Here is a 13,598-nt window from a genome sequence, read left to right as displayed (position 1 = left end):
CGCTTGTATTAATTGTCTATCAATTGGACACAACATAGCTAATTGTACGTCAAAATATCGCTGTAAAACATGTAATCTCGCTCACCATACGTTACTTCATACCAATTCTACTGTTTTATCCAACCCTGTCAATCAAGCAGCTGTTAATACTCATATGAACAACAAATCTAGCAGCATAATTCTTGCAACAGCTATTATTCTCGTTTCGGATAGCACAGGTGGGTACAAATTGGGTCGAGTACTTTTAGATTCGTGTTCACAAGTGAATCTAATAACTGAAAAATTTGGCAATATTTTAAATTTGTCACGTAGAAAAATATCAATTGACGTTTCTGGTGTTGGAGGCCAAGCAGCCAATATGAAGTACGAAGTTCTCTTAAGAGAGTTCTCTTAACTTATTAGTAACGAATCGTATTTCCGGATATCTACCATCTAAAAACATTGATATTAGTGGTTGGGATTTTCCCCAAATTGACATGGCCGACGAATTTTTCTACAAACAACAGCCGATAGATTTGAATACTTTTTTGATGTACTATGCAGTGGAAAAATTAGTCTTGGTGAAAACATGCCCACATTCCAAGAAACTAAAGTTGGCTGGATCGTGACTGGTCGCTATACACCAAATACTAAACAATCAATAGCAAAATGTATGGTATCATATTCAGAACCAAATGATCTTGATGAACAAATTCAATTTTTATGGCACATGGAAGAAGTACCTCCACCAGCAAATAAGTGGACAGCCGAACAGCAGTTGTGTGAATCACATTTCGTGACAAATGTAGAAACCAATTCTCAAGGAAGAATCGTAGTAAAATTACCCTTTAAGGAACATTTTTCGGCTTTAGGGTCCTCATATAATACTGAATTAAAATGATTCCATCTCCTCGAACGTCGTTTAACACGAGATACCAATTTGAAAACCCAGTATATGCAGTTTGTGTATGAATATGAGCAAATGGGACATATGTCACTCATTTCGAATCCCAATATTAATACTCCACACTACTTTACACCCCACCATTGCGTTCTGCGTCCAAACAGTACAAGCACCAAGCTTAGAGTTGTGTTTGACGCCTCGGCCGTAACTTCAACAGAAAAATCTTTGAACGATATTCTTTTAGTGGGACCAACTATACAAGATGAATTGTTCTTACAAGTTCTTCGTTTTCGTTTGTATAAATATGCGCTCACCGGTGACATCACTAAAATGTATCGAATGTTTTTGGTGCATGAATCGGATCGTCCATTTCAGCAAATATTGTGGAGATCTAGTGAGACACAAGCAGTTAGTGTTTATCAGCTCAACACTATAACGTACGGTGTGTCGGCTTCACCATTTTTGGCCATACGTAGCCTACATTTTCTAGCTGATAAATTCGAAGGCTCACATCAAACAGGCGGTACAATAATTCGAAACCATTTTTATGTAGATGACATGATAACAGGGGCGAACACAATAGATGAGCTAATTAAAAACGAAGTTGTTTACATTTTATCGAAAGGTGGTTTAGAATTAGCAAAAATTCAATCAAATCACCCTGATTTCCTATCGGATGACATATAACCAAAAAACATGAATATGGAAAAACTACAAATTCGAAGCGCACTTGGCATAAGTTGGGATGTAGTAAAAGATAATTTTCTCTTCGCGTTTAAAACAGAAAAAATGTTTTCTACATATACAAAACGAGCAATTTTGTCGTTAACTGCATCAGTTTTAGATCCAATGGGGTTACTTTCCCCTCTTACAATAATTCCAAGAGTCTTACTGCAAGACCTGTGGTTACAAAAATATGATTGGGACTCCGAAGTTCCCGCAAATACGAAAAACTCATTCATTAAGTGCCTTGAAGACTTATACAATTTAAACACAATCTCAATCCCTCGATTTGTTTTGGATGAAAACTATACTGAAATTAGACTTGCCAACCGTCCCGTTTTCGACGGGACAGACCAGTTTTAGAGTCGAATGTCCCGTGTCCCGGCGATACTCTGAACGGGACGCCATTTGCCCCGTTTAAAAAAAACATAACTTTTTCATTAATTACCACAAAAAATATAAAAAAATCAAAAATTGGAAATACCGATAAACAAGGATGCTTTATTTTCTGAAATATAGTATTTTCTAAAAACTGAATATCACTATTTAACAATATACATAGGTACTTAGTGCATTAACTTCTATGAGTTTCAATAAACTCATTAGTAAACATTATTTAACTTTCATGAAAAATAAATGGCACGATACTCGCTCTAGGATGCTTGTACCTTTAGTTAAAGGTGAGTTGTTGGTCCATTGAAATGGACTGAGTTTGTTGAATTTATTACTTCAAATAATAATAAAAAAGATGATAAAAGTGATTAAAAATATAAATTTTAAATTATGGACTGAAATAGGTAAACTTTATTAAATAACCCCCTGCGCTTCGTTACTCCTACGTAGTAAAATAAAATTTTTTTAAAGATTTTATACACTATTTTTTTAATGAGGTAAATTAGGTAAAAATATAAAAAAAAAAATTTTCAGACAAAGTTTGAAGAATCTCGCAATTTTAATTATACAGATATTCAAAATTTACTATGTACTTTGAATGGAAAGTTTCACACTCACTGTTCCGATCTAGACCATTTTAGCTAAACTCTGTACAGTGATAAGAATTTGATTCATACAAAATTTAAATACATTACAATTATAGTACTCCAGATATTCGAAATTAACTATATACTTTGTATGGGGGTGTCACTCCCACTAATCCAATCCCTACCATTTTACAGCCAAACTATGTAAAATGATAAGTGGGCTATCGGACAAGTTTGAGAATCTCGCAATTATAGTTCTGAAAATATTTATTTTCCTTTGTGTGGTAGGTGACTTAAACCTTGTTCCGATTCTTCCCAATTTGGTTAAACTTCATGTCGTGATATGAAATTGATTCATATAAAGTTTGAAGAATTTCACAATTATAGTACTCCAGATATTTGAAAATACCTATTTACTTTAAAAAATTTAGTCTCGCCAATTTTCAGCTAATCTCCGTATAGTGACAAGAATTTGATTCATACAAAGTTTAAATACTTCACAATTATAGTACTCCAGATATTCGAAATTAACTATTTACTTTGTATGAGAGATGCCACGCCCACTAACACAATAACATTTTCACCCAAAAAATGTAGATATTAGGGCAAAATTTTAAGACTTCCACAATTATAGTTCTCCAGATATTCGAAAATAACTAGTTACTCCTGTATAAAGTTCAAAGACTTTCACAGTAATAGTTCTCCAGATTTCACACAATTAAAATTAATGTGTTATTGTTGATTTTAATAAATAAAATACATAGGATAATAACACTGCTTCAAAATAACACTTTTTGTCAGAACTTGAAAAGCGACCTAATGGAGGTTGTATGCCTAGGTGAGGATATGCTAAAACCGTTTTCAAAGATTTTGAACACCCTCAAAATTTTGAGTTATTTTGAAACAAGTGTTTTAGGGTAGGTAGTACTTCAATACCTCTAACTCAGACATATTAAACCCGATTTCAAAATTTTAAAAAATAATCTAAGAAATTGTTTAAGTTATTAAAAAAGTTAAATTTTTTTTTTCGTAATTTTTCAAATTCAACAATAGTTATTTTAATTTTTTTCTATGAAAACCAAATTTTTTTTGCACAGTGCTTTAAAGACAATTTTATATAGACAAAAAGGATATATTACTTATTAAAATCGGTTTATATATTTGCAAAAGTTATTAAACTTTTTCGAAAAAAGTTTTTTTTTACATTTATATGCGCTGGGGGAGAAATACTCAAAAAGGTATTAATGAAAAGTTGAATAACTTTTACAGTTTTCATCCGATTTGAAAAATTAAAACCATGTTTTATTAAAAACTTTTCTTTATACATTGATATAAATTTTTATAAGCTTTCACTTATAACTTACAAATGTATCAATAAATGCATGTCATTTTGAAGCGTAATAAGTTTTCTTTCCCAACACGTTAAAAAAAATAAAAATTGAACAAAAACTGACTGAGTTACAGATCGATAAGTTGAAAAACATCACTGTAAACGTTTTTTTCAGAATAACTTCTGAATTTGAAGGTGTTTCTGAAATTTTTTGACACAATTTGTAATGTACTCAGCAAGTCCTATAACCCACGCTAGGTCATTTTCCATGTTTTTCCATCGTTCTCTGATCATTTAGTGGTGTCCCGTTTTGGAAATTTCAAAAGGTGGCAAGTCTAACTGAAATACAACTTCACGGTTATAGCGATGCTTCAATACGTGCATATGGTTGTTGTTTTTATGTAAGCGCCCGAAATATTCATAATAACTCAAAAACTACACTTTTTGCAGCGAAGAGCAGAGTCGCACCAACAAAGAAACGTACAATGCCTCAGCTAGAGCTTTGTGGTGCTCACCTTTTATCAATTTTGTATCGAAAAATAGCTCCGCTTTTAACACCTTATAACCCTCGAGTATTCTTTTGGACGGATTCAACTGTATCAACACTGTTGAACACTGACCACCTTCGTCGGAAATAGAATTTCTGAAATTCAAAAAATAACAGCAAATGGTTCCCGGCGGCATGTACATACAGCATTGAACCCTGCAGATCTCATCTCTCGAGGTTGCTCTCTTGAAACGTTAAAAGAGTCGTCTTGGTTTTCTGGGCCCGATTACTTAATGTACGATGAATCTCAATGGCCTAAGCAACAAAATGCATGCGACGAAGATGTTGTTAAATCCGCGTTTCGTATATCACTTTTTAAGTGTGAAGTCAACAACAACCATAACAATTGTATTTTAGAGTTATGCGAGAAAATAAGTTCATATACAAAAATCGTACGCGTAGTGACTTTATTATTCCGATTTGTTCGTGGCACAGTTTTCATCAAAAGCACAACAACACGCATTACATTGTACAGCTTGGAATTTGCAGAAGCAGAACTTTGAAAAAGAAATTTATTATATTAGCAAAAATATGGCAATAAAAACATCTTTCAAGTCACTTGGGTTGTTCATTGAAAAAAGTATGAGCTTTGATTTGCTTCGTGTGGGTGGCCGGCTCGAGAATGCAAATATCCCTACGAATCGAAAGCACCCAATCTTGTTGCCAAATTGCAATTTTGTTTTAAATTAAATTCGACACCTTCATGTAACGAATTACCATGCTGGCCCAAAGGCACTTGTCGTCTTTTCCAGACAAACATTTTGGGTAGTCAACGCTCGAGCCATCGCAAGAAACGTAGTTCGTTCATGCGTAAGCTGTATTCGATATCGTCCTAAACTCATGGCAATCTACCCCGCGAAAGTGTCACCCCAGCAAGGCCATTTCAGCGTTGTGGTGTTGACTTCTTCGGCCCAATAGATACCTACTTCAAAATAAGGGGCAAGCGACCAGTTAAAAGTTATGGTGTCATTTTCATATGCTTTGTAACGAAGGCTGTACACATTGAGTTAGTGTCAGATTTATCATCGGACGCATTTATTGCAGCATTAAAACGTCTTATCGGTCGGCGAGGCCTGCATTCAGACATCTTTTGCGACAACGAAAGAATTTTGTGGGTGCAAACAACAAATTAATTGAACTGAAAAATGCATTTATAGACCAAAACTTTCAATTGTCATTAAATAATTTTTGCTCAAACAAATTTATAAATTTTCATTTTATTCCACCAAGGGCACCCCATTCTGGAGGTCTCTGGGAGGCCGCCGTGAAAAGCGCAAAGGGTCACCTCTATCGTACTTTGGTTGGAGCAAAACTTACGTTCGAAGAATTGACAACTTCATTAATAGAAGTAGAAGCTATCAAGAATTCCAGGCCGATTGCAGCGTTATCCAGCGACACCAATGATATTGAAGCCCTGACGTCTGGCCATTTTTTGGTTAATGGCCCACTTAATTCTTTTCCCGAACGTACCATTCAATGCGAGGACATCAGTTTTCTAGAAAGATGGCGTCGTATTAGTGCTGCCAAACGAGATGATTCAACGCAAAAAATGGTTTAAAACAGCGTCTAATTTGAAGCCTGGATCACTCGTATTAATCCATGAAGACAACCTAGCACCACTTCATTGGGCTATGGGACGCATTATCGCTATTATACCTGGAAAAGATGGGAAGATACGTATAGCTGACATAAAAACAGCCAAGGGAATCATCCGTCGACCCATTCAGAAATTGGCGATTCTAGTAGAGTCTTGAAAGCGGATACTTTCAACGCCGCCGGAATGTTGGAGCACTTATCTGCAATAATTATTTATCATAAACTCTATTTTTTAATTTAGTACTTTTGTGACAAAATTTACAACTCTGTAACTCATTTCAATTGTAATAGAATTTTTGTTATAGTTTTGACATTTTCTTTTGTTCAACTTTCTTATATATTAATAAGTGTTTCATTCGTTATATACTTGTTTAATAAATTTTGAACAATGCTCGTTCAACAATCAAACGAATAACATCGAAACAACCAAGCGTTTTAGTTTTTGGCCACAGGTTCAACAATACCAATTTTTTCTTAAACAATTCCAATTCCCCTATACCATTTGTGTTTATACCAAAATGTATTCTTTTATAAATTTGATTTTTGGAATTTATCGTTCTATATTTTTTATACAACTTTATAATAAAATTTTCTACTATCTAATTTGCCAATTGTTGAATAATGTATTTAACCCCAGAGTTAAATATTGTTTTTAATTTGCAACAAATTTTCTTATTTTAAGTTTTTGTTTTGTTAAAATTTATGACATTTCTATTTTGATTTTTGAAAATAAACATTAATTAAGCAAAATTAATTGCTAAAAGAATCAAAACGTTTTCTATATGAAGTAAAACTTTAGGGTAATCTGAGAATCATGGTAAGGGTGGGTTTTGAGGCACGGGTTTTTCGATTGTCACCTGAAAAACTTCCTTAGCATTTGATCAATATTTTGTTAATTTTTATAGCACAATCAGCATAGTAGGGGCTTTTATTTGAATTGACTATGCATTTTCGGTCCATTAAAGTATACATTTTATAGAATTATTTTTCACGTGAGTTAGGTGCAGATAAATCACGAAACCAATCCCCCCCAACCGACTGTTAGTTAGCAATTATAGGCTCCCATCGACTTATCTAACCCTTTACTTAGCCAAATATAAGACTTGTTCAGATGGTTTGTATATTCTTATAAACATTTGAAACATTTCTTAAAACTTCATTGGCACTTCGTTGTCCAATCTAGGCCCGTGTGCATTACACCCACCACAGTTGGACGAAAAATTATGTTTAATTTATAGATCCTATCATCAGCGCAGGTCTGTTGGGTTCCTTCTTCTTAGTCGGATGTAGCCATTACTTCTTATTAATGTTCGTGCAAGTGGGTTTGGGTGAACTTCTAACTTTTTCAAATATGACTCCGCTTGTTTTTTTATTTAATTTTTCACCAGGGAGACACCTAGGTCCTTATGGATGTTAATATTTCTCACATACCAAGGCGCTGCTGTTATCATTCTTAATATTTTATTTTGGAATCTTTGTATTTTTTCAATATTAGAAGCTGAGGCCGTGCCCCATAATTGAATTCCATAGCACCATATGGGTTTTTTTTACCAATTAGCCAGTAAATTTTGTAGTAATTTTAACTTCATTTGAGTCAATTTCGTATCTATATGCTTTTTCCAGGTAAGACGTCGGTATAGATGCAAACCTAGATATTTAACTTCACTTTGTTGAGGTATTATATGATGATTTATTAGGATTGGAGGGCACGATTCTCTACGCAATGTGAAAGTGAGATGTAAACATTTTTGCTCGTTTACTTTTATTCTCCATTGTTTTAACCACCTTTCTATGTCGAGTATATGGTCTTGTAAAAGTACAGATGCTTCAATAGGCTGTGGTGAACTTATGAAGTCTCCTTTTTTCGATGACTTAAATAACTTTCTAGAAGCTTGTGTGTGTTCACTGGTAAATATTGTTTTATTTTTATTGATAATCCTTCATGCCATACTTTGTCGAAGGCTCGCGAAACGTCAATGAAGAGTGCAGAACAATATTTTTTTTCTTCAAATGTCTTTGATATGATTTCTACCAACCTGTGAGTTTGTTGTATGGTGTTATGTTTATCTCGAAATCCGAATTGATGAGTTGGAATATAATCAAAATGATTCACTATCGGCTTTCTTGTGCATTAACAGTTTTTCGAATAGCTTTGATATATTTGACAATAGACTAATGGGTCTATATGATTCTACTCTAATGTGATCTTTTCCCGGCTTAGGTATCATTGTAACTAAAGCAACCTTCCATTCTGGTGGATAATATTCAAGGCGTAATATATATAATATAGGAATGATTGCAATAAAATAAATTTATAATAAGGGTCCTCATGTAAACGCTTAAATGCCTCGCAAACTGTGCAATCTGTGCATTTTTACACTCTCGCAAATGAACTGTCAAAAAATGTATGGAAATTCGTTTGCACAACTCCGATAAGTTTGCGCGACAATTTAGACTCGCAAACTTGAATTTATTGTGCATTTGATGAATCAGCTGCTTTTGTTTGCTTTTATTAATAAGAAATAAAAATCAAATAAAATATAAAAATTTTGTGCATGTGAAAATTGTGTAACTTTGGAACAGAATGATTGTATTAAATGGCATTGTGTATGAAAACATTAACCAACAGCTAGAACATAAACAAAATCTTGCAAACTATGTACAGTTTGCGAGGCATTTAAGCGTTTAAATGAGGACCCTTATTGTGTATGAAAACATTAACCAACAGCTAGAACATAAACAAAGTCCTCCAAACTATGTATATCACCGTTTGTTCCAAAGATTTAACTTTCATTCAACATTTTTAAAATTAAAATTTATAGAATTTGAAAATTTTGTTTAAGGCTTTTGTTGAATTTATTTTTATTTGACATTTATATCAAATAGAGAGAAATTTAATGTATAAACTTGCACAAAATTGAAAAGGTGGTTTCATGAAACATGTCGTGCAAATTTGCACAATTGAACATGGGAAACTTAAGCGTTTAAATGAGTACCCTTAATATAAATTACCAAAACTAAAATATTGTTTTGCGTTTTAGCACAATTAGGGTAAAAAAGTACAATTTTTTACTGAATTATGTACAATTTTGAAAATGTCATTTATCATCCCTGATCCAAAGTGTGTGTGTGTGTTTTTTGTTGTTTTTTTTTTTAGCTAAAAACAGGTTTTTGATATTTTTATACCCTCCATCTCCATAAGTGGTGAATGAGGGTATATATAAGTTTGTCATTCCATGTGTAACATTGAGAAATATTCATCCTAGACCCAACAAAGTATATATAGTATTGACCCTTATGAAATTCTAAGTCGATTGAGCTATGTCCGTCTGTCTGTCCGTCTATGTAAAACACGCTCACGTCCAAAATACGCAAACAAACTTAGCAGAGTTACAAAAAAAATGTTTATTATTGTGCTAAGCAGTTTGGTATTGAAAATCAGCGAAATCGGTACAGTAGAACCAAAGTTATGAATCAAATTTCACATATTTTTGGTCATTGGTGTAAATATATTGCAGCTAATACCATAAAATTTTGCATTCGTTACTTTTATGATAAAAGGAGAAACTCTGATGAAAATTATAAGTATCGGTCCACGATTTCTCCTAGCCCCCATACAAATTTCTTCCCGAAATATGGTTCTATGGTCTATAAATGCCTTCAGAATAGCAGTATACATAGAAAATTCAGCCAAAATAAGTTTCGTTGTAAAAAAAATTACATTACCAAATTTTTCGTAGATCGGCCCATATTTGACTATAGCCCCCATATAAAGTACACTTCCGAAAATCACTTAAATAAACATAAATGTCCCCATGTATACCAAAACCGCAGCACCAAATTCTTTGAAGATCGGCCCATAATTTTTTATAGCTCCCAATAAGGACCATTTCCGAAAAACGCATTAATCGGCATAAATATCTTAAAAATATCAATATCGAACCAGAATTATACACAGATCCGTAATTTATATTTGAAAATCATACTGTAGGATTTTGTGAATATCGGTCCATATTTGACCATAGTTCCCATATAAGGTCCACTTCCGAAAATCAGTTAAGTACTCATAAATCTCTTATAAATATCTGTATCATGCTAAAATTCAACACAAATAATACTCATACACAGAAAAAAATTATTAAGTAATTAAGTAATTAAAAAAATTTGTTTGAAATATGATTTTAATTTTCAATATTTTTTTAATTCAATATGTTCATATCAACAATTTCTTTTAGATATGTATTAACAATTTCAGTTGTTAAAATTTAACAGGAATATTATATTGAAAGTAACAAAAATAAATGTGTCAAAAAAATTAAAATTTAAGAATAATATTAAAATTTTCTTGTTTCATAAAAAATATGTTTTCTTTTATAAATGATAAAGAAATTGGAGTATTCTAGATGGTAAGTTCAATCTGTAACTATAATATAGTAATAAGCAAAAAATGAACATCGATTTCATATACAAAACTTTTTTTCAACAGGATTTCAGTGGACTCTTTTTTCATCATCAAATACATGAAGTGTGGAATGAACTCATTGGAGAACAATACTAGAGGAACAATCTGTATAACCATTCATGGATGGGGATATTGATCATAGCAATGGTTCTAAAGTGAGAAAATTGATATTTGCATTAGGCATATAACTAATTTTGGCGAAATTTTTGGCATACCACCACGTGATGGCCAATGTTGTATAAGTAATGAAAATCATTTTTTTAGGTTTTGGAATAAAAAACATTACGCCCAACACCAATTTCTAAAATAAACCAATTTTTATTTTTTAAAATTATATAAAAATAAAAATTTCATATTTTTTTGGGCGTGTGAGGGATACTTCCCTTATTTACAAATTATCTTTTGAAGAATGTCCACAGTTATTATTAAAATAAAATATATTGTATTTCAAAATAATTGAAAATATTTCATGAAAAACTTTATTGCGTTTGGTGCGTGAACTTTTTTAACAACCGCGAAAAAATAATACCGTTGTTTTTTATATTTTTTAATGCTCTATTCGACTATGCTATGCCAATTTGCATATTTGCAAAAATTGTCAATAGTTATATCCCTAATATGCATGCTTTAAGTTTATATTTTAAATTCATATGTATAATATATGTATGTACATTGCATATGTTATTATAATAGATTGTAAATTTGTTTATAATAACAAAAAAAAAAAACAATTAAAAACATCAAATTGCATTTTCAATTAATATAAGAAAATTCTCTTGCAGATATATATAATTAACTAGTTTATATTTTTTAACGTTTATTTATTTATCGAATCTGCCTTACTTAGGCCTGACAATAAGTAATAAAATCGTATAACTAAAATTAAAACTAAATGCTCTCTGACGGGAGCGTTGATGTTCATATGGGCCACATCTTAGCGGGGTGGTAGATCGACTCTACGAAGCCTTGATCTAGTTTGGGTCTGTGTGAGATGTCTTGCAAGCGGGTTCGGGTGGTTCCACAATTTCATGATGTATTTCTCACTGAAATTATTGAATTCATCTTTAACTAACGGTACTTGTAGGTCTCTATGGATGTTCTCATTTCTTATGTACCAAGGTGCACCTGTCATTGTCCTAAGAATTCTCGATTGGGCCCTCTGTATAAGTTCAATACTGGAATTACTGGCCGTTCCCCACAATTGGATTCCATATGTCCAGATTGGTTTTAAAACACATTTATACAGGATGACTTTATAGTCAAGGCTTAATTTTGATTGGTGATTGAGTAACCAGTGAAGGCTAGAGGCTCTTAACTTCATGTGAAGTCTCTTGGCTTCTATATGACGACGCCAAGTAAGTCGTCTATCCAAGTGAATACCAAGGTATTAACAGTATCTGTCTGTGGAATGTTTATTTTATTTAGAAATTTAGTTCAGAAATTTATTAAGCATTGTTGTTGGTTGTTTTTGTTTGATGCATAGCAAGCATACGCTTTTCAATTACAATTGAACACAATAAAACAAAGTCAAAAATAAATACAAAATTTAAGAGAATTTCGGACTCACAATGTATATTTTTTCATTTCCTTAAAATTTAAATTACATTCATTTAATAAATTGGTTTTATTTGACAAAAATTCTAAATCTAAACTATCTTCATTTTGTTATTATTTTAAGTGTTTGACTTTATGTTTGCTGGGTAACTCTCTCACCAATACATCTTCATTTTTATTTTTGAACATCACTGGTTTAGTATTCGTCAAACTCTCAATGTATCTTTCGTTTCTGCGATCCTCCTCCAAACAAAGTGCTCTCTTCAGTCTTCTAGTAGCGATGGACAGCCTCTGCTTTACAGCAGGTGATCTATTTTGTTGCCACTCTCTTCTAAGCTTTCTCTTGATGAGAAGAAATCGTTCAATATCTGAATTGGAAATATGCATTTTTGACTTCCCAGCAGTCCGCAGGTTATTACAATTTAAAACACATCCAAATGTATACTATTATGTCAATAGGAAAACATAAAATAAAATTGGTTAAGAGCATACAACTAGCATCCGTTTCAGATGAGTCCTATTGCTATTCCAATGTAAAATGAAATACATATTAGAATTAAAGAACAAGACAAAATCGAACAAAATGTTGTCATCGTACTTGCATCTGAATTGGATGGCTAAGTAATGTAGTATCATATTTTTAATATAGTTTTGTTGTTTGTTTTGGTTCAGCCGTTGTCCCGTTATTTATTGTTTGGTGTTTCTTTGTTTTTTCTATTCTTTCAAAGAAAAATTTCATATTGTTAAGTGTTTTTGAAAGTACAAGTGGTTTAACCGTGATTGTGGCATTAAAAATAAATAATTAAATAAAATAAATAAGTATAAATTCAAAATAGTAAGTGTTGTTGTGTGTTTTTTATATTAAAAGAAATGTTCGGCTTCAGAAAGAGAAATTTAATATGATTAAATGTCAGTGGAGTTAGACCCATCCGACCTTCGCTTACAATGTAAGTGGAGTTGGACTCATCCGACCTTCGCTTACATTGTCGGTAGAGTTGGACCCATATGACGGCCTAGGCCATCGCTGTGTAAATGTAAGTGGAAACTGTATACAGACTTTGGATTAGTCGCATCTACATTGTCATTGGTCTCAGTTGGAAGATGTATGGTGAAAAAAATCCGCTGGGTTTCTAGAGATCTCGATCCTTGAATGATCCAGAGCCGAAATAATTAATGACGTGAAGTCTGTAATGGCTTTTTTAAAAGTTTGACTACTTATGTTGGCAGATGTTATGTTGAACATTATTAATAAGAGGGTCTGAATCCAAAGGTGGTACAAATACAATATCTAATACAGTATAGTTTATTAAATATAATTTACACTAACAAGTTCAGTTTAGGTTTTTGCAGGAAGCGTTTCGCACGTTCTAGCTGAGCTAACTAGTTCGGTAGTATTGGGCTGGGATCTTGTTCCTGTGTTTAACCTTGCCTGTGCCTTACAAACCAAAAAAAATAACGTGCGAATAATAAGCCCTTATTGTTTTCTACACTAACACTTATCCAATTTTCCATATGAAAGCTTA

General features: G+C 32.5%; 1 protein-coding gene across 1 annotated transcript; it reads left to right on the top strand.

Annotated features, from left to right (window-relative positions):
- The first annotated feature begins 568 nt into the window (after window positions 1–568).
- On the top strand, window positions 569–1,570 carry LOC135950676 (uncharacterized). Its single transcript, XM_065500208.1, has 2 exons — window positions 569–811; window positions 941–1,570. Exons 1-2 carry the CDS (start codon window positions 569–571, stop codon window positions 1,568–1,570), a joined length of 873 nt encoding a protein of 290 aa, XP_065356280.1.
- The last annotated feature ends 12,028 nt before the right edge of the window (window positions 1,571–13,598 follow it).

The sequence above is a fragment of the Calliphora vicina genome, chromosome 1 (genome assembly GCF_958450345.1).
Source record: "Calliphora vicina chromosome 1, idCalVici1.1, whole genome shotgun sequence".
In the NCBI taxonomy this organism is placed as follows: Eukaryota; Metazoa; Arthropoda; class Insecta; order Diptera; family Calliphoridae; genus Calliphora; species Calliphora vicina.
Note: the sequence above shows the minus strand (reverse complement) of the source record. Positions and strands in the feature narration are given on the sequence as shown.